The 26,087-nt window shown below is 43.3% G+C and overlaps 1 protein-coding gene across 2 annotated transcripts in view; it reads left to right on the plus strand.

Annotated features, from left to right (window-relative positions):
* The window catches only part of CNGA3 (cyclic nucleotide gated channel alpha 3), a 22,545-nt gene extending 4,924 nt beyond the window's left edge, over window positions 1-17,621 (plus strand). Inside the window, exons 2-8 of one of the 2 annotated variants that reach the window (XM_008949511.1) lie at window positions 813-929; window positions 3,206-3,385; window positions 4,853-4,906; window positions 9,293-9,436; window positions 11,551-11,658; window positions 12,546-12,652; window positions 15,883-17,621. In XM_008949511.1, coding sequence (XP_008947759.1) covers window positions 813-929; window positions 3,206-3,385; window positions 4,853-4,906; window positions 9,293-9,436; window positions 11,551-11,658; window positions 12,546-12,652; window positions 15,883-17,288 — 2,116 coding nt within the window. In that variant the 3' untranslated portion in view covers window positions 17,289-17,621. The remainder of the gene's footprint in view (window positions 1-812; window positions 930-3,205; window positions 3,386-4,852; window positions 4,907-9,292; window positions 9,437-11,550; window positions 11,659-12,545; window positions 12,653-15,882) is intronic. The other variant, XM_008949512.1, reaches the window with a different exon arrangement.
* The last annotated feature ends 8,466 nt before the right edge of the window (window positions 17,622-26,087 follow it).

The following is a 26,087-nucleotide window of genomic DNA, read 5'->3' on the forward strand; positions in this document are numbered from 1 at the left end:
CGCGCCTTGGCGCCCTGCGGCCTGTGGGTGCCGGGCCCCCTGCTGCCCGGCCAGCCTGGGCACCCGCAGCCTGTTGGTGCCAGTCCCCCTGCTGCCCGGGCAGCCTGGGCACCTGCAGCCTGTTGGTGCCAGTCCCCCTGCTGCCCGGGCAGCCTGGGCACCTGCAGGCTCTGCAGTAGGTGAGGCTTCAGTCACTCGGCGAGCAGTGCAGCCTGCAGTTGTACAGCTGGTGGGCACAGGCTGGTAGGAACAGCAGCAGTGCTACTCAGGGCTAACTGCTGTAGAGTCACAGCTTTCCCTTTCAGTCCAAGTAAGAGTGAAAGCCAAAGGAGGTGTGTGTTTGCTTTGAGTCATAAATAGGAACTACACTGGTAGACACTCCAGATTGTTAAATCTAGATGATGTCTAGGAGAACATCACTGAAAAAAGCAGTGGGCAGTCACTTAAAAGCCCCCTGGGATGAATTCCATGTTGAAGGAAAGCTGCTGATGCCTTACAGGAGGTGTTAGAGTAGAAAACATGCTTCTCATAATAGAATATCTGCACACCAGAGTAGTACTGACCAGTAAGGAATCCACTTCTGAGCTTGCTGGGACAGATGGCAGAACTTTCACTGGCTTCGATTTCATACTGGGTGACTCCAGAACAGGAGGAATATAGTCTTAGCTCTGTGTTTGCCCAACATATGCCATATGACTAGGAAGAGGAGAATTTGAGGCATTGTTTCCTGATGTAGTGGTTGAAAAAATCAGCTGGGGGGAAGTCTGCTGCAGGCTGTATGGAATTCTTAAAACAATATTTTGCTTTTTCAGAACCCATTCACTGTGTGACGATGCGTCTTCAGAACTGCAGAGAGTCATTTCTGTGGAGGGAAGGCATGTATCTGAATCCCAGACAAGCTCTTTCACAGGCAGGGGAGCAATGGCAAGGTAACACACTAACTAATGCTATTTCTAGTATTAAGTTTAACTTGTTGGAAGAAGCTGATCACAATTTGGAGGCAAAGTAAGAAGAACCATTGCTTTCCAAAGAAAATGGACAGAGTCCAGATGTAGGAATTCTATAAAAAGTAACAGAAATTGCTTTTGACATTGGTTCTGAACTTGTCACTTACTCATTGCTAATAAAAATTTTAGAATCCTAGAGATGCTGTGAGCTCACGCAAACTAGTCTGAATAAAAAAAAAAAAAGAAATCTTTACATAGTTAGATCTTAAAATATATTTAACACTAAGGAAATGCATGAAGACTGTAAATAGCTAAATAAATTGTTCTGGCCAATGGAGAATAAACTTGTATTTCCCTGTTTGATTGTCAGATAGTGACACCACTGCAGATAGATTGCAAAGTCAGAATGAAGTTGGTCTTAGGTGGAAAACATTTATAGGTGTGTGTTTTGTGTTAACATAAAGCACATGAACATAGAAATTTGTACTGAGAACTTCCTTTTTAATCTTTATGTTGTTTTTAGCCTTTTTCAGGATAGCTTGAATTACATGTGTGTAGTTATAGTTACTTATGTTCTGAAAGTACAAGGAAGGCTGTGATGAAAACATGAATACTTAGCGATTTAAATATTATGGTAACATAACATACCTCTTGAATGTGAATTTTCAAAGGCCTAAGACAACTGATGGACTTCACTGAGTATCTTATTCTGAGATGTAAAGGACAAAAAAAAGAAACTAACATAGCACAGCATGAATCAGAAAATTCTATTTCTTTATTCAAATAGGGAGGCTCTCAGTCTTATTTGGTAAAATCTCTTTACTCCTTAACTAACAGGTCTCATCAAAATTGTTTATTTTCTAGTGGAAATAAGAACATACACATTAAGTAGTTTTCCATACCACTCCTTATGTGAAAGCTGAGTTCTGCTCAGGCAACAAGAAAAATTCTGTAGCTTAATTTTAGGCAGGTTTTTTTTTTTAATAGAATGAGGAATCTATTAAATAATCTCAGACTTTTATGTAGAGCTTTTCTTTTCTTTTGCATTCTTGGTAGGCTTTGAGCTCTTTTAACTGTTAGCAGTTGTAGGTGATTTATATGATGCTATCTTGATATAGCACTAGAGAACTAGAAATACCTTTTTCTGATTTCTCATACATGATATTATTCCTGCCTTTTTTGTCCTTTTTATTTCAGGTTAAGAGAATGGGGTAAGGTGTATGAGGAAGTGTAGTTGGGCCTCTGAGAGCTGCAATCAAGAGGCAGATGTATTTTAAATTGTTCATATCAACCTCTTTGTGGATGCTGAGCATATGCAATACTAGCTAATGCAGAGAGAATGTAAAGAGCTTTCCTTGAGTAGCCCAATGTCTCTGTAAGAAATTAAGCATTGTTCAGGATTTCACTACACTCTTTTCAAGGCTTTTGTAAGTTTGGAAAACCTGAATTAACACCACTTTTGTCCAAGCTAGACTGCTGATAGAAAATAACCCAATGTATTGTGTGGGCAATAAATGTAATCACTTTTGTAGATTTCAGTCTCCATTATTTTCAATTTTTCAGAAACACATTTCATTTTGAACTTTGACAGAAAACACTGTAAGGATTTGTAATGTGAATTAGTGAGTAGAGAAAAAGATACATAATGATAGAGTGAGAAATTAACTTCATTGTCATGCTTTTTTGCTTATCTCGTTTAAGTGCTCTGCTAGAGATTTAGGATGAGGAAAGAAGGTTTATATCTGATAGGGAATTTGTACGACTGCAGACAGACCCTTTAAAAACATGGGAAAAGTGGATGAATTTTTATAATTTCTAATTTCAAAGTCCATCCTCCCTCAGCAGCTTTTTTTTCCCCACTGTGTGTACAAGCCCTTGAGCACATGGTCCTGTGAGCATTTTATATATTCTAATTCTGTCAGTCCAGAATTCCCCCATTACCAGGTAATGTCATAAGTTAGTCAGAAGTCAACTGCCCCAACCACTTCCTTTGACCCCAGTTGGCAAGAATATTCTTCTGTTGCTCCTGCAGTGCTGGTATGGTGGGCTAGGAACTGATGTGTGAGATACTTTCCTGATCCACCACAAAAGATGATGTATGAAATTGTGGGAAGTGACTGGGTTCACACAGTTAATCCATCAAGTTTAATTTCACAGCAAGTGGAGAAGAATTCTGCTGGGTTACTCCTTGTGGGGCTGATTTAAGCCGTCTGATGTCCTCACCTGTTTCAGTGAATGCTGTGTGTCTGTTCGTGCAGGCTATCACGATTTGTCATGTCTGTGAGGTCATGGGCCACGAGACATTTGCACCGTGAAGACCAAAGACCTGATTCTTTCCTAGAACGTATCCAAGGGCCAGAGCTGGTAGAGGTGTCCACCAGACAGAGTAACATCCGCTCCCTTCTGGGCATCCGGGAGCGACCTGGGGGTGCACACAGGTAAGAAGATGTGTTTATACTTTAAATGAAGATGGCTGAGGTTATGCTTTTTTCTTGGTGATGAGGATGTAAGTTTTATTTTAAGAAGAGGGTAAGGATCTTAGCATGGGAGATGAGCAGAGTTTCTAATGCTGCCCAGGAATCTTCCTGTCTTATGGCTTTTGACAGACTTTCTCTTTCCTCCTCAAACGCACTGTGGCAAACATCTTGAAGGAAAGGACTCTGATCACTGTGCTTCAGGCAGGGTGGTTTCTCAGAACTGGAATTTTATCATGTGCTACTTCTGCAACTTGATGTTACTAAACTGCTCTCTACTGAGGATGAATGCAATTTCTATTCCAAGAATTGAGGATGTTGCTTGTTGTGGCTTCTGATGCAGAAATGAGAAAATCTTTTGGCTGCTGACTTAAGTTATTAGGACAATACTCAGTCTTTGGTATGGAAGGCAGGCTCAGTCTTATCTTAAATTTTTTTCCCATGAAACAACAGAGGGTGGCAAGAGAAAACTTAATATACTCACAGTCTTTTGACTTGATGAATTATTATTACTTTATCAATATATTATACAGTGTTTTAAACTTCAGCTAAAAGAGGAAAGTCCCAAGACAAAAGTTGACTTTCTGTTTGGCACTATGCTTTGAAGCATAGACTCACGTATTTTTTGTGTTGATTGGTAGGTAAACAAGTAATAAGTTACTTTGTTTCAAGATCTCAGGTAGTGATTCAGATTAAAGCAAGAACCCTTGAAGGGCTTTGCATGATGTGGGTTACCTTGATTTGTTGGCGTCCTGCACAGCCTTATTATCTTCACTTGATCTGCTCCTTAGAAATTCAGCTCAAAAGCACATTTTGTTGAATTAGCCAGACTGGTGTCTGATTTTTCGCACATCTGAATCGGGAGCAATTGCAGATTTGAAGTAATTAGAGAGGACCACGTTTATCCTGGGCCATCAAACCTCTATCTGAGGCTATTAGGAGAAGTAGATTTGGGAGTATCCACCTTTGCCTTCTCGGTTTGATGCCGTTGCCACGTGACAGCAACTCACGGTTCTATCCCGAAGGCTTAATTCTGCAGCAGTGATAGGGAGGTATGCTTGGTACTTATCCACAAGCCTTCACACTGCATCTGTGAAGAAGACTTGAAAGGATTGAAGAAGGCTTAAAATAGTAGCCAAATGAGTACAGGGATAAAAATAGTGGGATGCATGTTGCCACATACTGATAGGCCTGAGAACAAGCTTCGGACATTAGATGTGGTCACAAATGTGTGTGACAAACACATGGTAAAAAGAAACTGGTGTCTTGACATAGTTATGCAAAGGGGCTTATCACTGCAGTTAAAGTTGACCTTCCTAATCTTATCAGTGCATATGTGAGAAGTAAGTCAGTCCATCATGCCAGTAAACACATGTATGAAATACCAACAGTCTTTACACTCTTTAATGTGTTTTATTTAACTTGCTGCAGTCACTGGCCCCTGGCCAGGTTGAATGTCAACTATAGCAACAACACCAACGAAGAGTAAGTACTGATAACTTCCAAACACCTTCCTCCTACTAGCTCCTCCTTTTCCCTTTCCATCCCAGTAACATTTGTAGTGTAAACTCCTTATCTCTTCCTAAGCCTTTCCTAAGAATATAGTTTAATTATAAAGAAAGATCTAGTTTTCTTAGTATGCAAAGCATCCCTCATGCTCCCTGAGGACTTCTTTTTGTCCGAAGTTACCCTTACCTCTCAAGGAGTGAATTTGATTAAGTGTTTAGTCCCTACCTCCTCTAGTTCAGCTGGCTGATTTTACTGCATTGACAACTGATTCATTAATTCTTCAGTTTTTAAATGAGATTAATATTCTAATTACATATTCTAATAGTGATTTTCCCTTTTAATGCACTAGTCTCTTTTTGCAAATCAAGTGCCCCCAAAATTTCAGACTGTCAAATGAGAAGTGGGTACTGATCAGGGTACCAAGAAACCACTCGTGTGCAGTCTAAATTAAAACTAACCATCCTTCTGAAATGTGTGTTTCAGTTCAGTAGATATTGTTGCTGTAGACGTAGAGAGAGTGACAGGCAACATAGTAAGACTTGCATTGCAACAGAAGCTCTGACAGAAGCTGTTCTTTGGAGTCTATGGAGTCTATCTTTGACAAGGTATTTCACAGTGTTACACCAAAGAGAAGTCTCTTGAAAAGGTGAAGTGCTCCTGTAAACCACTCAACACCGGTGTTTATTGCATGCCTTCAAACACAACTGTCTGAGGATATAGCTCCTCTGTAGCATCCAGCAGCAGATGTGTTCTCACACATGATGATGGTTAATTTTTTTCATTGCTTTCCATGAAAGAGGAAGACAAATTTAAAAAAAAATAAATCAGTGCAGTTTCTGATTGTCAGAAATACTTTTAGGAAACTCTTGGCTTTTTTTTCTCCAAATAGTTCCATCACAGGCTAGCTCAAACTGTACATTTTACATGATGCAGAACTTTTCTGCAGATACCTGAACAAGAGGACTTCCTGCTCCTGATGCCACTTTGTTGGTTTTGTTGGTTTGCATAGCTTTTATTAAAAAGGAAAATAACTGCAGTCAACAGTGACAGAAATGTGCAGAATTTTGTTTAGACTGGTATAAAAATGTGCTGAAGCCTGGAGCCTAGCCTGCTGGTCAGAACCCAAAGGGCTGATTTGGATGGAAATACTGCCTTCTTACTTGGTTCCTGACAATGACTCATGTACCTGGGGCAAAACTTTCATCCTTCCAATATTTCATTTCTTTTAAATGAAGACAACACCTTTCTGTCTACCTGCCTGACAGTCTGAAACATGCTTCATTTGCATGTACTTGACAGATGAGAAATACAAATGTCTGACTCATTTGAAGACTGTGACAGTGTTTTCAAATGGGCTGATGGAAACATGTTTTCTAAGCCTGAAGATGTATGCTCCTTTTAATATTCTGGAAACATGGAACAGATGCCACTGTATTGCTGTGAAAGAGGACAGGCACAAACAACTGGTTCATTAGTTACTGGGTTCCAGTTTACTCTGTAGCGCTAATAAAGAATAAAAAAAAGCAGGTCTTTTTGAAGCTTTGGGTTTTTCATTATGTTAAAGGCGTAAGAGTTCCTGCTTTTGGGGAACTGTAGGTGATGTTTTCAAGTCTTTGGCAGTGGAAGTCAGAGGAAAAGGTTGGCCACAATCAGACTATAAGTAGGTGGGAGTATGGTAAGTTGGGAGTTACCACAACAGAAAGATGATCTGAGGCCACAGAAATGAAAGAATCTGGCTTATGAAAGATACCTGGAGTTGAAAGATGAATTTGTAGGACATCTCAGGCCAGAGAAAAAGGCATTAGATGATGTGTGAAACAATGTTTTTTCTCTTTGTTAAAAAAGGAAAGAGTAGGAGGAAATTGGAATTGTCAAAATATTATCTTCAAAGTTTGCCACTACTGAGAATTTTTGGTGGGTTCATCCATAGATGTACAGTGGCCATACCCTTTGAAACTTATGTCTACTCATAGTTCTTCCTTTCTGGTAAGAATGCCAGACATTTAAAGTATTAGGGAGCTATGTTAATGCTAACAACAGCAACTGTGAGTTGACCTTTAGATGAGGCACTGTGCATAGTTACGGGCAGTGAAACCTGGACATGTTTTTTTAATAGGAAGGAGTTTCTTTAAGCAGATTTGAAAAAGAAGCCATAAAGGCCAGGCAGAGTCAGTGGCAGAGAAATAAATACTTGAGTGTAAGTTCCCGTGGGTGTGTGGAAGTCAGCCTTGGTAAATGAAAAACTGTTCTTTGAGTCGAGAGATATCTGTAAATAGAAGATCAGCCAACCCAAAGGTTCTTTTCTCCAGTTATGCTCCCTTGCAGAGTATAATTCTAGAGGTTTCAGTGGTGTTGGTGAGCTTGGCAGGTATCTCCCTGGACATGGAGGAGTGTAGGATCTCAGCATCTGTTAGCAAGTGAGTCTGGACTTTTCCTAATTACACGGTGATGCTGCATCACTATGGAAATGTCTAAGGGCAAGAGTTGGAACAGGTGCTAATTGCTGATAGGTGAAAGCTGCTACTATCCTGAAACTGGTGACTGTTGTCTTCTTCCTTGGAGTGCTTCCTTCTCCCTGTAACAAGCATATTCATGGGCAGGCCTCCCATTCACAGCGTAGACATTTTCTTGTCTGAATAATAGAAGTATACATGAGAAGCACAAGTGAGCTCACTAAATTGTTTACCTGTTGTTTCAAATCCTTTAAGCAGCACTTCTTCAACAGTGATTATGTATTCTGTCTTTGCTGTGGGACATTGCTGTCATTGAACTAATTTGTCCATTATTGACTGCAGTGCAAGGGACAATCCAACTCAGTTGTGGCAGACCAGAGGATTGCAGGAGAGTGTAGCTGCCATGGGAGCAGGAGTCCAAACCAGACCTTAGCATGGAGAGTTATGTTTGTGAATGCATCATCCACATACACTGTAGTGTCAGGAACATTTAGGCTTTTCTGTCTAACCTGTGGGGACACTTCCTGCTTCAAGAAATGAATACATTTCCAGTACAAAAGAAGATCTCAGATGATGGATTTTCTGCTTGTGTAAACGAGTGCCATTCTTCAGCTTATGATTCTTGACTAATGCATGTAACAAGTTTAGCTCTAAGATTAAATACTGACCAAATCAGGGAAGACATTAGCTTTCTGCAGTTCTGAAGAGGATGCATTGGCCTCTGTGAAAGTTATCATAGCTCAAGGCTCTTCTGTTCATATAAATCTAAGAATAGGAGAAGTCAGATCCTTCTTTGTATCTGGATTACCACATTCTAATGAGCTAAAGGCTGTATATACTTAAAGAATATGAAAATACATATCTGGAATTAAATCTTACAGCTTGGGTCTGTGCTGGATATTGTGGCATGGTAGGATATAATTATGTTAAATGGTCTGTATTTTATTTATTGCATTATTTAACTTTATTGCATGAAAAGCAATTAATAAACGTGGGGACAGTCATGATTCCATTGTCTAGGCAAAATTCCCATTATTTTAGCAAGGATGGAACTTCATTCTTAATGCTCAGCCTTTGAATCCTGTGGCAGTCAAATACATGTAGAGCAACGTGGATGTGGCTCCTGTGACCAAACATGGACACCTGCATCTGAACCAGGCAACCCATTCTTCCTTTCCAGGTGATGGAAAGAAAAAAATGCTTTTACAGGGCACAAGTCATCTTACAGATACAGACTATCTCACAGATAACAGTAGATCTCTGCTGTAGAGATCTAAAATAGATTGGCTCAATTTTGTTGACTATAGAGCATTTATAAAATGACAACTAATGTAGTTAAATGAGGCAGACTTCTTTTCTATGCATTTGCTGCTTTTGTTCAGACACTGACTGGGATTCTTCTCCAAGGCAATAGTTGAAACCATAGGTAATTAATTAGTAGCTAGGTTAATTTTTAAGAACTGTGAGAGGAAATTTAGCATAATTTCTTTTAATTACCATTAAAATTCAACAGTCACTGTGGGGCTTTGGATGTGCAAAAAATGTTGTTGACAGTTTGTGAAGCCATTTCAAGTTCTATTATAACTTGATAGATCTGTGTTTAAATGCCTGAATTCTTCAGAGTGATACAAACTGGAAGCATTTGATTAAAATCAGCCTGGTACACTGGTGTCTGAAAAAGTCAAGAAAGTGTGGGTGACTAATGCACAGAATCAGCCAGCTGGTTACCTGATGTGACAGAGTGGTAGTGTCAGTTTGAGAGGCCTCAGCCTGTGAACCACTTTGACCAGTTAGATTCCTCCCCTACCCTGTCTGGAGTCTAGTCTAGTTTCCTGTATCTTAGCTTCCACCCTCTCCCTTAACTGCCAGAATATCAGTAATATTGTAAGCCTTACGTTATGTTGTACAGCAAAAAGGAAGAAAAGAAAGAGGTTAAAGAGGAAAAGAAAGAGGAAAAGAAAGAGGAGAAGAAGGAGGAAAAGAAGGAGGAAAAGAAAGAGGAAAAGAAAGATGACAAAAAAGATGACAAAAAAGATGATAAAAAAAAAGAAGAGTAAGTATGAAGAATGAATGTGTGCTTGTAACACACCCCCTACACTACAATACATGGTGTGGCACTTTATCAACACTTTTGTAACAATTATTGTTCTGTAGGCTGCACAGCGTTAGCCTGTCAAATCCTTAATATGTTTTCCCCTCTGGAAAGGTGCAGCTGCTCAACAAAATCTTGCATCTTTAAGACCTGTGTTTAGACATGTCATGAACAGCTTCCTAGATCAGTAAAAGGGAATTCATCTACCTCTGGTCACATTGATTGGCTGTTGAAGATCCATTTTTTTACTATGAAGGCATTTCTAGGATAGCAGCCTGTTTTGCAGATCTGCACAGGCTTTTCACTGTTCCAGAATGTCCATGATGATTCAGAGCAGATGAATCAAAAGTCTGGTTTGGACAAAGAGCAAAAATCTTACATGTAGAAAATTACAGATGTATTCATAAGTTTAGTTATTACACTATCATATTTACTTACTCAATATTCTCAATATACTCAGTTCATTACTAGTGATCACTAAATTTTGCTGTATTTTTTCAAAAACGTGATAATTTGAATGCTTTTGGCAGAAATGGATCCTGCTCTTGTTTTGTTCCCCCAAAGCTGACTCAAACAAATTAGTATTGCCAGTCATTAAAATAACAATGGTAGCAGGTAAAAAGAGAATGCATTTGAGTAGACTTCACAGTTCCAGAGCCTGTTAGAGAAGTATAATGTGAGTTTATATGTATGTATATGGTGGCATGTGCTATGTAAGCTTGAGGACATGTAGTTAGGAATTGCTTCCAAACGGAGTCGTCTTGATCTCAAGATCTTGACTTTCGTAGTCAGAGCTTTGGTTGGAAACCCTTTGTTCTGAGGATTCTCTTTTGGCTTCAATTACTGTGTAGTGAGAGCCTGAGCTTCGCAGTAGCCAATGGCATTTTAAAATGTTTCAGCAAAGAAAGTAAGTGTTTTAATGTCTAGAAGGCAGTGTAGTCTGTCATATGAAGACCATTCTTCATGGTCACCAGTTTTGAGGTGGTGACCAGTTTTTTAGAAGAAATGGCTCAACACCTGTCGTGAAGATGGTGAAGTAAATACTTCCTAGATTAAGGCTGCTTCCTTTACTAACTTTAGCATCTGGACATTCATCTGAGAGCAGGGGTAATGCCAGAAATATACACAAGTGTCAAATAAATGATCATTACATTTTAATCTATTTATGTTTTTTGAGATTAGGAAAAGTCACACAAATATATATCCAAGCATTGCCTGGTCACATAATTCCCACACTATTGTATGGTCCACAGGTCACACTATCACCTGTAACTTCTGCAGCTGAGGGCCTCACAATCCTCTAACAGGCCTTGCCTCTGATTCCACACAACATGCTGAATTGCTCTTAGTCCATACCAACCTCTCTCATGCTGAGGAAGAGCACTTCTGAGCATCCTCTACATGTGCCATTAGCCGTGCTGTTCTTTAAATCTTCTTTAAATTCCAGGCCTGTACGCTTCATTTGAGATCTTTTCATTGTTAGGAGGCCTAGGGAGCCAGAACAATGAATGTGTGAATTTTGCCTTTACAGAATAATACATTTTAATTCTAGTCACACACTCTATGTCTGTACGTACACACAGAGTCTTAATTGTATAAACATGTTTTTGAACACATATGTGTCTTCTTTAATTGAATGCTCATACAGTGTTTTCTGTGATAGGTTTTGCCAAATCCATCAAAATTAGTCTGCAAAGGCTGGTTCTTTGTCTAGCAATAGACCATAGCCTCCTAGCTGGAATGATGATAAGAAACATTTAACATTTTACTTTCTTTTCAGTGGGCGTGATATGCTGAAGGGCTGAGGGCTTCAGCCTGGACAATGTGAATGTTGCTGGTTTTCTCTCCACTCTTAACTTCTTTTTCCAAAGTTTGGTCAAGCAAATAAATACAGCAAGTCAAATGGGCTGAAGCTAATATTTGGTATCTCACTTGGAGCTGCCTGCATGGATACTTTCTCTTCTTAGGCAGCGCAGCTGTGAGTTCATCAGGAGATGAGCAGGCTCCAGAAGAGGGAGATCCAGCAGGGCACTTTACTGCATTTCCAGTGTAAAACTGCACATTTTACTTTCCAGGAAGAAAAAAGAGATCTATGTGATAGATCCTTCAAGCAATATGTACTACAACTGGCTGACCATAATTGCAGCACCCGTGTTCTATAACTGGTGTATGCTAGTGTGCAGGTATGGGTTTCTGTTAATTATTTTAGGTTTCAGTTTTAGTGTCTCCTCATGTTTCCTATGTTAATTATCCTTTTATCTCCCTGCAATACTTTTTTGGATGGCTTACCCAGAAGTTATGTGGTTCCTGTACCCTTAAGGAATGTACGATATACATACCACTGAGAAGAGATGGCCAGAGTTTTCTTTTTTGTCTAAAACCAGTTTGTTGTAACTTGCAAGGTGTCCTCATGATCACTGGCTGTGGCTTTTGTGTGCCACCTACTGGCTAGTGCAGGCTTGTGCCTTGGCCACTGTGGGCTCAGTAACCACTGCTAAGAATAGGGATTCCAGTCACCCAGTCGAGTACAGAAGGGAGGGATGTGGGCACTGTTGGGTCATCTTAGTTTAACGTCACGCATCTATAGATGGTTGAAGGGCGGGAAGATTTTACTCAATGTTTATTTTCCCCAGTGTGATGTGGAAATCCATTTGAATAAAGCAGTGGGTGTGCTGTGGAAATGGGGCACTTGGGCTGTGCCACATGGCAGGGAGAGATGAGGATGGCCTGCCACCCAGAACTGGGAATTATCTTAATGGAGATGTGTATCCCATGAAATCAGATGCATCTTTAATTGTAGTGGTATGTGTATCCCTCCATAAGCCTGTGCCCTTGTGGGACATATATGTGTTTGAGTTTTGCTCCTGGCCTAAACACTCCTGAATTCTGAAAGATCCTGGTGTCTGTTTAGACGTAGCTCCAGTGTGCAGATGTCTAGGCGTGGAGATATGCTTCCCTTAATTTTTCCATGCCAGTAATGTGCACTAACATGCTGGTAGGACACACATTGCAAGTACTCTGCTTACGCAGTCGGTGTAATTTTTGTTTCTTTCTTTCTTTGTCTCTTCAGAGCCTGCTTTGATGAGCTCCAAGAAGACCATATCAAAGTATGGCTGTTCTTGGACTATGCCTCTGATGTCATTTATATTTTTGACATGTTTGTCAGATTCAGGACAGGTGAGTCTTTCTGGGATTTTACAATATTTTCAGACACATCATGGATATAAAGGCTGGAAAAAGAGATTATCTTGTGGCATCTGACCAGTGTAGTATCCTGTCTCCAGCAGAATGCAGCAGTGGAGGCTTCAGAAAGCTGAAGTGGCTGACCAGCTTGGATTGTTTTGATGCTGGGCAACCAAACACCTGCACTTCACTTGTCTCTTGACTCAGTTCCATCGGTGCTTACTATAGGTGTGCCAAACCCTGACTGATAGCCACGGTGACAGGCTGCGGGGAAGGAGACTAAGGCACTTTGCACGTCATGATCACTCTGCCTGATACATTGCTTGTGGTCATTAGATTGGGCAAGAAACCAGCTGCACCCTTCAAGTGCTGCTTTCTTAGCCAAGCTCTGCAGCGTCCTGCTCAGAGGTGACTGCTGAGTTGGTCAAGTGCAAGACCTGGCACCCATCTGGAACTCCAGCCTGCAGCCCTCTGCCTGGAACTGGCAGTGCTGCCCCTCTGCCACCAGCTGTCTGTCCTGCAGCCTCTGCGAGATCCAGCTGGGCCTTCCACTGCCTGCTGCTGGTGCAGGGCTAACCCAGGAGGGTGGTGATTTGGGGTTAGCCCAGGCACCCCTGCTTAGGTCCTGCCTTCCTGAAGGAGGTGTGAACCTACAGGATCTGTGAGGACCATGCCACGTCATGCATGAAGTGGTTCTCTTCAGTATCCCACCCCTGTTTCTGCAGACCAGACAGGCTGACAAGATTTCATATTTGAGCATGCCCAGCTGATATAGATTCTAGCCTTAAAGGAACATCTATTTTAAACTAAACAAGGTCATAATATAGGCCTAAGAAATTACTTAGGGTAATCCATACTGTTAAATCAATAGAATAGTTCTTGATGTACCTTTGTGCATCCACTTTGGTCTATCCAGCCAGCACTCTCTCAGGCAATGTCTGGGCACAGCTGGAAGGCAGCAGAGGGTGGGTATTGTTCATGCTGTCATCTTTGGAGAGGGCTGGGAGAACTCATGTGTAAATAGAACCAGAAAATGTTTCCTGGCTTTTCCTATTTACTGGTGAGGACATGGCCCCAGAATGTCCCTTGGAAGAGCCCAGAACCTCACTAAGCATTATAAAAATGAGAGTTCTGTTAAATCTTTAAGTTTCTTTTTTATTTTTTTTTTTAAATCATGATGTCAGTATGACATTAATTATAGTTTGTGACAAGGTGTAAACATAATTACAAGACAGAGGCTAAAAATGCTGTCACATTGGGAAGCACACAACTCACAGCAAGCTAAATTCTTAAACTTATCAAGTACCTTGTTGAGCAGGAAAGTCTGTTTCAGACAGCAGCCTAAATCACGACTGGTGTATTTGGGCTGGGGCAGAATAGGCTCCATCTGCTTTGTGTAGTTAAAATGTCAACTGTGCCAACTAAATTTCTCTTCTACAGTGTATATCTGTTATTGTAACGGGAAGAACTGAGCAGAAATTGGGCATGTCCAGGCAATGCAAGTTATGAAATTTCCATAGCCTGTCCTGGTAGTGATTGTATGGCTGTTAGAGCGTGGTTAGAAGGTTGGCATTGCAGGCCTAGGTTGGAACTGCAGAACTGCTGCACAGATCTCCTGAATGCTTCAGTGCTGGTGTCTGCTGCAGATTCAGGCACTCAGATAAGGAAGTCACTTCTTTTAGGTGCTGAAATCTTTGTTCACTCTGTTAACAACCCCTCCTGGCTCTGCCTGTGCCTGCTGCCTTTCCCTGCAAGTGTGCAAGGTCCATCTGCCCTGGGGACAGAGGTCCTGGAAGCCTTTGGGGAAGAGGGACTGGCCTGGCTTTGAACTGGGAGCTAGGTAGCCCTGCAGCCACCGTGATCCACATGAGCCTCTCTGTGGAGCATTCCTGTCTAGCTGCAGGGCCAGTTCCACTGTTTACCACCTGTGAGGTGACTGTGCACTGTGAAACAGGAAAGATTCATGTCTCTCAGCAGCTGGTCATGTTTAGCATACCCCACAGTTTGATGCTCTCAAAAGGTTTTACTATAGGACTTCAGTTCTGTGAGGGAACAATGGGAGCTGAGAGGCTTTTATCTCCCTTCAGGAGGAAGGGGTTTTCAGAGTTATTTTTAAAACTTATGAGTCAGAAATCCATCTGCCTGGCCAACTTTTCTGTTTCATTGCATAACTCTGTTAACAAGGGCATATTTGACCAGATTTTTGAGCAGTTTTCTGGGAGGTAAGGCACTGGTGGCACAGGAACTACTACCATTTGTAGTCACCATCCATTTGCAGATACATGAAGACAGATACAGAGGTAGACATGTAGCAGCTGTACAGATCCACCCACATTCCAGAAATACAGCCGTGCTGTGCAGGGCACAAAGAAAGGCAGCTTGGTCTTCCTCACAGATGCTTTCCTGAGAAAGCTGCCGCTTGTATATTGCTAAAGGATTAGGGAAATGTGATGATCCCTGATACACAGGGCATGTTTTGCTTTTCTCTGAGTGGACTTTTCCTCCTGGCCAGCCTAGTGGGCAGGCAGTTGGACATGTCCACTTGCAATTGCAGCAAGTATTTCTCATAACATTTTAAAATCTCATACTTTCCAAAACCTTTTGAATGAAGAAATAACAATGTACAAAATGTTGCTTAGCAGCTGTCTCACTAGAAACACAGAAAAGTGCAAAGCACTTTCCTCAGATGAAAAGGAAATATCCTGTCAGCAAGAGAAGAGCATGACCCAGGATGGGGGCCAGACTGGATTTCTCCAGGGTATCCATATTGTTTGGAAAAAGTTTCCAATGATCTATTATACCTACTTATTTCAAAATATTTCACTCCAATTTTACACACAATTGCTTAACACTTGCTAAAATTTAGTTATGGATTATGCCAATGATTCATGAAAAATGAGAAATTTGAATCTTCCCTTTCTTTTTGAAAAGATACCTAAAATAAAAAGATACAGCTGTCCCAGAGTAGAGCAGGAAACTGCAGAGAGCACAGTGGTCGTAATAGAGTCATTGCTTTTCATCATTACTTATCAGCTTTGAAATTTAATTGAAATATTTGAATTTACAGTTAAATATTTTTCATTAAATGACCTCATAGTGTATCAATGTTTGTATGGCTAACAGTACAAATTGTATGTTCTTAGGTATCTGAAACGTAAGCTACTCGGTACTGTTGAAGGTATTTTTATTCTAACAAGTAAAATACGTATTTTTATTCTTTGAAGGCTTCCTTGAGCAAGGCTTGCTAGTTAAGGATGAAAAGAAATTACGAGATCATTACACCCAAACTGCCCAGTTCAAGCTGGATGTGCTGTCCCTTGTGCCAACAGACCTGGCATATCTGAAGGTTGGTTTGAACTACCCCGAGCTGCGATTTAACCGCCTGCTGAGGATCTCTCGTCTCTTTGAGTTTTTTGACCGTACCGAAACCAGGACAAATTATCCAAACATGTTCCGTATTGGAAATCTTGTCTTGTACATTCTTATCATCATCCACTGGAACGCGTGCATCTACTTCGCCATTTCGAAGCTGATCGGCTTCGGAACCGACACCTGGGTCTACCCCAACGTGTCCGTTCCAGAGTACGGGCGCCTGTCTAGAAAGTACATCTACAGCCTGTACTGGTCCACGCTCACGCTGACCACCATCGGAGAGACGCCTCCCCCGGTGAAGGACGAGGAGTATCTCTTTGTGGTCATCGACTTCCTGGTGGGCGTGCTGATCTTCGCCACCATCGTCGGTAACGTGGGCTCCATGATCTCCAACATGAATGCGTCCAGGGCAGAATTCCAGGCCAAGGTGGATTCCATTAAACAGTACATGCACTTCCGGAAAGTGACGAAGGATTTGGAAGCCAGGGTTATTAAGTGGTTTGATTACCTCTGGACCAACAAGAAGACAGTGGATGAGAAGGAAGTTCTCAAAAATCTGCCTGACAAGTTGAAGGCCGAAATTGCCATCAACGTCCATTTGGACACACTGAGGAAAGTCCGTATATTCCAAGATTGTGAAGCTGGACTTCTCATCGAGCTGGTGCTGAAACTGAAGCCTACGGTCTTCAGTCCTGGGGACTATATTTGCAAAAAGGGAGATATTGGGAGAGAAATGTACATTATTAAAGAGGGGAAATTGGCTGTGGTGGCAGATGATGGCATAACCCAATTCGTAGTGCTAAGCGATGGCAGCTATTTTGGTGAAATCAGCATCCTGAACATCAAAGGCAGCAAATCTGGCAACAGGAGGACAGCCAACATAAGGAGTATTGGTTATTCTGATTTGTTCTGCTTGTCTAAAGATGATTTAATGGAAGCCCTCACAGAATATCCGGAAGCCAAAAAGGCTCTAGAAGAGAAAGGGCGACAAATTCTGATGAAAGACAATTTAATAGATGAGGAAGCCGCAAAAGCAGGAGCTGACCCAAAAGACTTGGAAGAGAAAATAGAAAGACTTGAAACAGCTCTGGATACACTGCAGACTAGGTTTGCGAGGCTCATGGCGGAATATACTGCATCCCAACAAAAAGTGAAGCAGAGACTTGCCAGAGTGGAAACCCGAGTGAAAAAGTACGGTAGTGGCACCTTATCAGTCGGAGAAGGAGAGGCTGAAAAACCTGAGGAGAAAAAGCAGTAATGGAGTATTTAGATTTCCTCATTTATTGGCCAAGGTTAAAGCATGTGAAAGCCATAAATGTATGTAAATATGTGTGTGCATACATAGACCAGACTATTTTTATATGAACTCAAGAGAATGGTTTTTAGCGTTTTTAACTGAAGCAGTATTTTCTTGTAAATAGAACATTGTTACCTCCTTAGGGGAAGATTTGGTCTGGCATTTGGGTCCTTTTTTTGTACTGGGAGTGGGTTTCTTACAAGTCATGCTCAGAGCGCCTGCCGTGTACGGTACGCGCAGGTCTGCCCACGCACGTGGCATGAAGAAGGCACTGTACTTAAAGTAGAAGGGATTTGGTCTTTTTTTTTTTTAAGGGCTTAAAAAATATTTACAGGGTACATGCTCTACCTTAGCAGCTGATTAAATGCACGGATGCACATCTGGGCTTCTCAGAGTCTTTGTCCTTTCCCGGGCAGGTGCCCGTTGGCCGGCAGCTCGGCAGCAGCACGTCCCGCCAGCCACAGCCCCGCGCCAGGGCGCTCTGGGGGAGCCTGTGTGAGGAGCTGGGCTCTGCACAGAGGCCCCTGCTGATGGAGGAGCTGTGCTCGCTCACCTCCCTTCTGGCATGCTCTGCCACAGCCTTCACCCCTCTGCAGCTGCTTCGCTTGGGGAGGGAGTGGAAGGTAACCTTCATTTATTTGTTTGGCTGGGTTTTTTTAGTCCAGCCCCATCCGCACTGGTAAAACCCTCACCTGGAAGGGAGTCCCCAAAAGCCCACTGCTGGAAGGCATCTGGGACCATATGGCCTCACTGAACTGGGGAAGGGGAAAGAGCGCCCTGGTGTGTGCAGCGCCTATACGTAGGGTCTCAAGTAAATTCTCTCTCAGCAATTCTCTGGGGGGTAGCAGAGGGAGGCTACTGAGGATCTGCACCAGCTTCGTCCTGCAGCGGGGTTTCTGTGAGGCAGGGAGAACACGCTCTGTGTTGCAAAGTCATTCCTGCCACTAGGCCTGTGCTGTCTTCCTCTTTATTCCATTTAAGGCCGCCTACTCCACCTCCCTTTGGTAGTGACCACCAGGTTTTCTGGGCAGCAGCTGCTGCAGTACTATGTTCCTGGGGAGAAGGGAGGCCATGGCTGCTCACCCGACAGTCCGTGCAGAACAGCACCAGGAGGGTTTCTTTCTCCATCACAGCTCAGCTTCAGGATTTGCCTCTCACATGTCCCTCTTAGCATTCCTTACCCTGCTGCTTCCAGCTTCTTTCCAGGATTCCCTCCCTCCCACTGAGGGGATTTCTCTATCATTCTCCCACTGGGAAGATCATAGCTTTTTTGTTTTGTTTTGTTTTGTTTTTTTTTGCTGTGCAGTATTTTTTGTAGCGTAGCTTTCCCTGTGTTACTTTTGTCCTTGGGTACCTCATTGACTTCAGAAGAGTATGGAGTAGCAGAGGCTGTTCAGCGTATATGGCACAGAGGCTGGATCCTCCAGTGGCATTAGGTATTACTGTGGGCATTTCTCTGTCTTTTAGTTGTCCTCAGCCCTGACTTAAGAGCCCTAACAACTTGAGGGAATAGATGGCCTGTTGGAAAATTGGTGAGAAACCCACTGAGATGAGGATGGTAGTGGAATGAAAAGAGGAAAATTAACATTTACAAAGTTGCTTTGCTAAACCAACTGTTCAGAGTAAGCACTTGTCTCTGGCCAAGCAGCTGTCCCCCTCCCTTTGAGCTTGGTGAGGGACACAAATCTAACAGTGACTGGGAATGGGGCTTTGGTAGCAACACTGGCAAAGAGACCACCAAGTAGTAATGTCCACACGTGGCCTGTATCTAAACTCCTGTTATCATCGGTCCAAAAGGCAACTAGACTTCAACACCTACTGTAGGCTGGGCTTAACCTCTGTTAGCAAGATTTCCACTGACCATAACAAAGACTTTGGAAAGAAGTTGAGACCTATATGTGGCCAGTGGAGTTTCAGAGATTCAGCTGACTCTTGTCCCTATTTTCTCCAAGGGCTTGAGAAAACGAGGGAGGTACAAGAGGCTGATTTTGGCAGCAGTCTAGTGCCCTCGCTCCCGCACTGAGGACGGCGGGGCTGAGGGGGAGCTGGGTGCTGTTGCAGCACACTGCTGCAGGCACAGTCAGGTCACAGGCTTCTGAACTTGCAGCTCTCACCTTGTAACAGAGGCAGGTGACGTTCACTGCTGGGTTACTCAAACACCGTCTGGTAGGGGTTTCATACTTACTGTCATGCTCCACATCAGTCATCATTCTCTATAAAACCTGTCTACCCGAAGTACTACAGCTGTTCCAGCCTACTAGGTATATACAAATAGAACTGTTTAAAGTATTATTTATACTAAATTTATACCTGTTAAACCCCCACCCCCAAACAAAAGAATGCTTCTTCACCTGATGGATCAGAACAGATTAATCTCTCAGGTAAATACCTGTTTCCTTTTTCCTTTACCATTCCTCTTGGTCTGGTTTTTCACATGCCAGAAAAGAGTTATTTTGATGCTACTGGCTTCAGTCACTTCAAAGTCTTAAGCTTGTAGCATGATGAAATCACATCCTTTGACATCCTTCATCTCTGTAAGATCTTTTCCCCCCTTCTTTAATGTGGCCACAGCATGTACATTAAAATATTTTGAGTAACGTTCAAGCAGCTCTGTGTTTTCTCTTATGCATATCCCCCTGGATTTTAGCCTTTTATCATGGCAGTATTGCATGGCCCAGAAAATTGTTAGCTGGAAGAGAGATCTGAAGTGACAGAAAACCAAGTGGGAATGGTGCTTTTCTCCCCTCATTGTGGGGAGCTGGCGCATGGATTTGGTCCCATGCCCAATTTTGACACAGTCATCTCCTGTCCTCCCCTTGTGCAGCTCTGTGCAGGGTGGCACAGCAGGGATGGTCCCTCAGCCAGAGGAAGAAAGTGTTTGCAGCTTTCTGCTACATGCACACGCATCATCTACCAAAAAAATCCCGCCCAGAGCACAGGGCAACACCTGACATAGGCTGGTCCTTCAACCCCAGCACAAGAGAAAGTATGGAATGGGGCATCTCTTACAGAACCTTTGAACATAGGCCCTGGAGCTGCAAAGGCATTTGATGGCCAGAGGCCTGGCAGCAGACAGGTAGAGGAGCCGAGCCGTGCCGAAGTGGGGGGCTGTGGGGTGTCCTGGTGCTCCAAGCTGCCTCTGCTAAGCGAGACACCTGACGGACAAGGCCCGAGGTGTTTGAACATCTGCAGGTACAAAAGGAGGGCAAAGCTGGTGGAGCAGCCCCACCATGCTCCAGGTGCTGCTTGGAGCAAGGTTTTCCAGGGAAAGGGCCTCGAGTCACAGGCTCTGCTCCCTAACCACACACAATTCAATCCTTGCTGCTCTCCAAAGTGCTCTCAGCAGCAGCACCCCATCCTTTTCCCTCATCCCCTGCTGTTACCTCAACAGTTTTTACAGTAGAAAGCTCTACTCTGGAAAATTCAGTGAACTAGACAAAGCAATGGTGGCAACAGCAAAAGAGCACGTGTATTTTACAGACCCACTCACACACAGCCGAGGGTTGGGGTTGAGCTTGACTGTGCAGCTCTTTCTGCAGAAACAGCCCAGGAAAAGCACAACCCTACATTTCATTTTCTCTTAGGCATCTGGTTTAGAGTTTTATTCGAGCCAAATATTTATTAACATACAGAGAGGCCTCTGCTTTACATTAGGAAACAAACTGTTCATTCTTCTTTTGCACACAAAAGCGTTGCTGCTGTCTCAGAGCTGGTCTGGCCATTGCTGGTTTGGAAAGCACATTTGTTTCTGCAGCGCTGCTGACAGCAAGGATCAGAGGGGGTTTCACAGGCCAAACCTGGTCTGGACTGTCCAACGAGATAATGCAGTCAGGCTGACTGAAGGAGAGCTGCTTCCCATCCTGAAGACCTGTGAGATGACAGCATTTGTACTTGGCTTCAAAGTTCCCCAGCTCTTCTATTAATGCTTCCATCCTGGAACAGACAAAAAGAATCAAACCCTTGTTTGTGTAATTTAGCATTCATAAAACCCCTTCACGCATCCCTCAGAGCAAAATGAATTATGCACTAAATGGATCTGGCAACTCTACAGGCAGCTAAAGCACAGGGTTTCAGCTGTGGCAGTTTTCTCAAGGGAAGCCATGACTCCAGGAGTCCCTGTCTGCCCCCAACCCCATCCACAGCCTGGAGCCTGAGGATGCTGCTGCCTGGGGAGTCCTTAAGGGGATGATGGGGCAGCCCTGCTCCCTTCCATTCTGCCTTGGGTGGATGGGGAAGGAAACACAGGAATAACCTCTAGGGCTGAAAATGGATGGGCCTCTGTTTCTGAAATTCAGATTTTGCAACCATTTCCAGCCCAAAATCAAAGGCCAACGCTCACCCCTGCCAGCTTCCCTCGCAGCTTCGCTGTGGAAAACAAAATTCTGCTGTTCTGTGCTGGGATCCTCCCCAGTCCACACCCTAAGAGCAGAGTGAGGAGGCAAGGCTTACATTATTTAAGCAAAATCAGTTTCTGCAACATCACGAACAGGCCAGCAGGGTGTCCTCAGCTTCAAGGATGAACACAAACATTAGCTTTACTCCAGAAGCAGTAGCAGTTCCCACAAAGAGATTTTTCATCAGCCCTACCATTTCTGCTTGGCTTCTGCACTGCCAAAGGCTACAGCTCCCCTGCCAAAGGGTCTCCTCCCACGAGCTGGCCAAGGAGGACACTGTTCAGCTCGAACAGAGACCTGCCTTATTTCTGTAGGTAAGTTGGGGGTTGGTTACTAAAACCACAAGTGCAGAAACATGAAAGGAGTTTAATGGTTGCTACTCTACTTTTCTTTCCTTAACACTTGTAGAGGCTGGTGTGGGCCTTGCTCTAAGAGAGCAGCTGGAGAACAGTAACATGGAAAACTGGGAAAGGACAACTGATATTCTGGACTGACGGGCAGCTTGATGAATAACTATTATTTTCTCAGCTTTTTGTCTCTTTTGACACATCATTTCTTTAGTTTCACGGGAAGAAAAAAACCCCCACAATCATTCTATTTTCTGAGTTCTCCCCCCCTCCCTGGGGACAGCACAGCAGGAGCCAATGGGCACTACCAGCCTTTCCAGGGAAGGAGAAAGAATGAAAGGGACACCGATATTTATATTTTTTTTTTTGGCACAGCTCATCTCCTGGGCTGATGGACCAAACTGCACAGCAAAGTTCTACTCTATTTAGATTTACACTTAAAACTTTGGTAGCCAAAGGGGCACATGCCAGTCCAATGGGTGACAGGAACATCTCCAGCAGAGCATGTTCCCCTCCTCATCCATTGCTGATGCCAGGAGCAGGAGAAGCTTTGTGCTACAGAGCAGAGCTACCTACTTCATGTGGGTTTCAGTCCTACAGGGCTTCACTCCCACCTGCATGGTGGTGGTGGTGAATTAGAGAGGACACTCAAAAGGTCATGAGAACAATTGATTCTGCCATCAGCCACTGGGAGACTCCAGAGGCTGCAACCAGCCTTGGGATAAGAGATTCCCAGAGGAAAGGTGAAGACTGGCAGAATATGGCTGCTGGAGGCTCTCACCTTGCAGATGCTGGGAAGAAACTGCCACAACAGCCCATTTTTAGCACCTGGGCTCAGTGGCAGCAGGCAGATCACCGTTGCTTCTGCTCCTCCAGCTTCCCCCACTGCAACTGCTGGTCTGCAGCAGGACATGGCAGCCAAGAGTGCTGGGTCCAGCACTCTTCCCTTCAGAAGAAGCCAAGAGTATGAGAGAAAGAACAAAAAGCATCCTCTGAAGGTGACAACAGAAGCAGTGAGTGGTCCCAGAAACAGAGTCCTGAACCCAGCAAACCTTGCCTAGAGCCTTACTTCTCCAACAGAAAAGCCAGCAAAGAAAACTGGCTTGGAGGATAAAGCCAAGCTACTTATCCAAAAAGCTGCAGCTTTGGAGTAGGATTGCCTCTGGAAGGCTCGAGGTCTGCCATCCACAATGACTCCTGGGCCGCCTGCTGGCTGCTACAGCCAGGGCAGAACGCTGAGCCTGGCATGGGCAGAGCCCAGTGGCTGCAGCTCTTCCCCAAAGCAGCCAGACAGGAATTCTGTTAGAGTGAATATCCAGCTGGGGATTTTAGTTTGGAAATAGAAGACCCTCCCCAGAGAGATTCAAAGTGAAAAAAAATCCTGGCCCAAGATCAGATGCTCATAAAGAAGTCTGTATTGTGTTTTGAAAAGAAAGTAGGTGAAGCCAAAATGTCACCTGCTTTACTTTAGGTGACTTGCTACAAAGTTCATAGGATTCTTCGTGTGTGGATGACAGTTAAAAAAACATCATTAAAAATCAGAGTATATAGCACAAGGGAGATCATTCTCCTAAAAACATGCTTTCATCTAGGAAACATTCTGGTGCTGAGCTTCCTGTTTTTTATGAAAATAAATTGTATTAGGAAATAACAAAAATATCCTAACTGCACCCTATTAGCTCACCTGATCTTTACCCCTTGCTGCTCAAACAGTGCTTGCAACAGGAAATATTGAAGTAAAATGTAGCAGCACATAACTTACAGCATCTCAGAACAGAAACATTCCACTAGTGGCCATTCTATAGCCAGTTGCTTGTGAGCATCCTTCCTGGCACTGCTGTGCTGTACAGACCTGGAAGCAGAAGGGTGCAATGGGAAGATAAGCCTGAAGGGATTTTCTCTGTACATGAACCCACCAGCACAGCAGGAACATGCCCTAGAGCTTTTGGTGACATTAAGAAGAAAGGCTTCATGCCAGCCTTGTGTATGACAACAGTTCAGTCACAAATCTTCACGCTGCTGCAGTTTTTATTTTCACTTGCCAGTGCCTGGTCCTAGTTTCCAGCCGAAGCCCTGTGAGCAGCACCAGCCCTGCACACGTCGCAGTTCATAGCTCAGCTGTGCTACATCTCCATCCACAGGCAGAAGTTTGACTCCAGCCATCACGGGCTGGTTTCATTTTCACGTCTCAAAAGCATGAACAAACCTGCTCAGGAAGATGAAGTAGCAGTCCCTAATGTCATCTTATTATCCTAAAATAGAAGAATGATTCCCACCCTCTACTTGATAGCCTCATGTCTTAGAAATTTCCCCACATGGAAATCCTGAAGCAGGATAGATATTGAGCAACAGACATCCGTAAACACCAGTAGTAGTACGTAGACTTCAGTTATTTGTCAGGACAGCTCCCTGGAAGCATCCTAAAAATACTGCAGAACAGAACAGACCCATGCTTGTGTACCACAAAGCAGCATGTCTACAACTAAAACCACCTTTCCCACCATTCCTTGTCTTCCTAACATCATTTACAAACACTCCTTTTAGTGAAAAAATATGATGTGAAAACAACTCCTCCCTAGTCTCTCTCAAAATCTATTTTCCAGTTGATTCCCTCTCCATCTAGTGAAGTTTTTGTGTCAGCCCATCCCCTCCTCTCCCATCTCACCTTCTCCCTTGTTCCACCCACCATCCAACACGAGCAGCTTCTCCAGCCAAGCCCAGCTCCCACCCAGGGCCCTGCCCATAAACCAGCCAGTGCAAAAGAGGGATCAATGTTTCACACAGTATGTTTCAGAGAAATGGGAATTTGCACCTAAGTGAAAAAAATACATTTCAATGAGAAAAAAAAGAATTAAAAAAAAATAAATTGACTGTGGCTTTCAAAGATCACAAGGCTTTTCTACTTGCAATTGCAGAATTCCCTCCTTCCATTCCAGGAGGACATGTGATCCCAAACCAACACATACCCCACTTTCTGCTCTTCAGAGAGTGAAGCTTGCAGAAGGCACCATCCCCACATGCATCCAGGAAAAAGTGGCTTTTTCTGCTCCATGGATTCTGTCCCAGGGGCTTTCAGCAGGCTGGGCAGTCCTTGGTCTGCCCCTTTTCAGGCTTGGCCATGGTGCCACTTATCAGAAATTCAGCCAAAGATGTGCTGGAAACTTCTGTGGCAACAGGAGGAGGGAGATTCTCATGTTCAGTGACAGGGTACATCAGGATGCAGTGGCAGTGGCAGGAAGTCCTCCAGCTGCAGGCCAATGATTTAATGACAAGCAAAGCTACGAAGACAGAAACCTTACAGCTGTGCAGCATACACCTGAAGTCACCTAGCACATAACTTTTAAAATTACTGTTTTGAGAAATCCAGCAGTGATGCACCCTTCTCAATTTTGTTAATCAAAAATAATAAAAATCAACAGCTTGACATCTTTAGATGGAGCACTGGGGAAATACAGATGCCATTATTTCACATTCTGCACATCAATTCAAGAAGTTACCTGTCTAAAGGCAAATGCCAGTGCCAGCTCTATTTCCAATGTAGTGACCTTTCTCTGGCACAGTGTAAAACTGAATTTCTTAATAAATTGCATTTCAAGTATTGTGAATTGAGATGGTCTTATGAATTTGGTAACAACAACTTTGATAATTTTAGTAATTCTAAAAGTTAATTAAAATTGTGCACAAGCATAAGTGGGAACTGTAGGTAACTTATGACAAACTCTTGTGATTCTGAGACTAATAATAAACTAAGCCTTTGTCAGGAAAGGCTTGATTTTGCATAGCTAAATTTGGAAGAAGTCCTTGCTCTATCTGGCATGCTGGAACATGAGCTCTCCTGTGTAAGTAAGGCACAGCTCAACCACTGAGCCCAACTACAACATCTTCATCCTGAAAATTCTTCAGGCAACCAGGAAATTTTTAATCCACCAGCAAGATTACAAATATATCTGGAGGTACTTGGCTACAGCAGTGCCAGAGAAACACCTTACTGCTGATGCTGTGGGGGTTGTCCTCCTGCT

The sequence above is a fragment of the Merops nubicus genome, unplaced genomic scaffold (genome assembly GCF_000691845.1).
Source record: "Merops nubicus isolate BGI_N331 unplaced genomic scaffold, ASM69184v1 scaffold15821, whole genome shotgun sequence".
Classification (NCBI taxonomy): domain Eukaryota; kingdom Metazoa; phylum Chordata; class Aves; order Coraciiformes; family Meropidae; genus Merops; species Merops nubicus.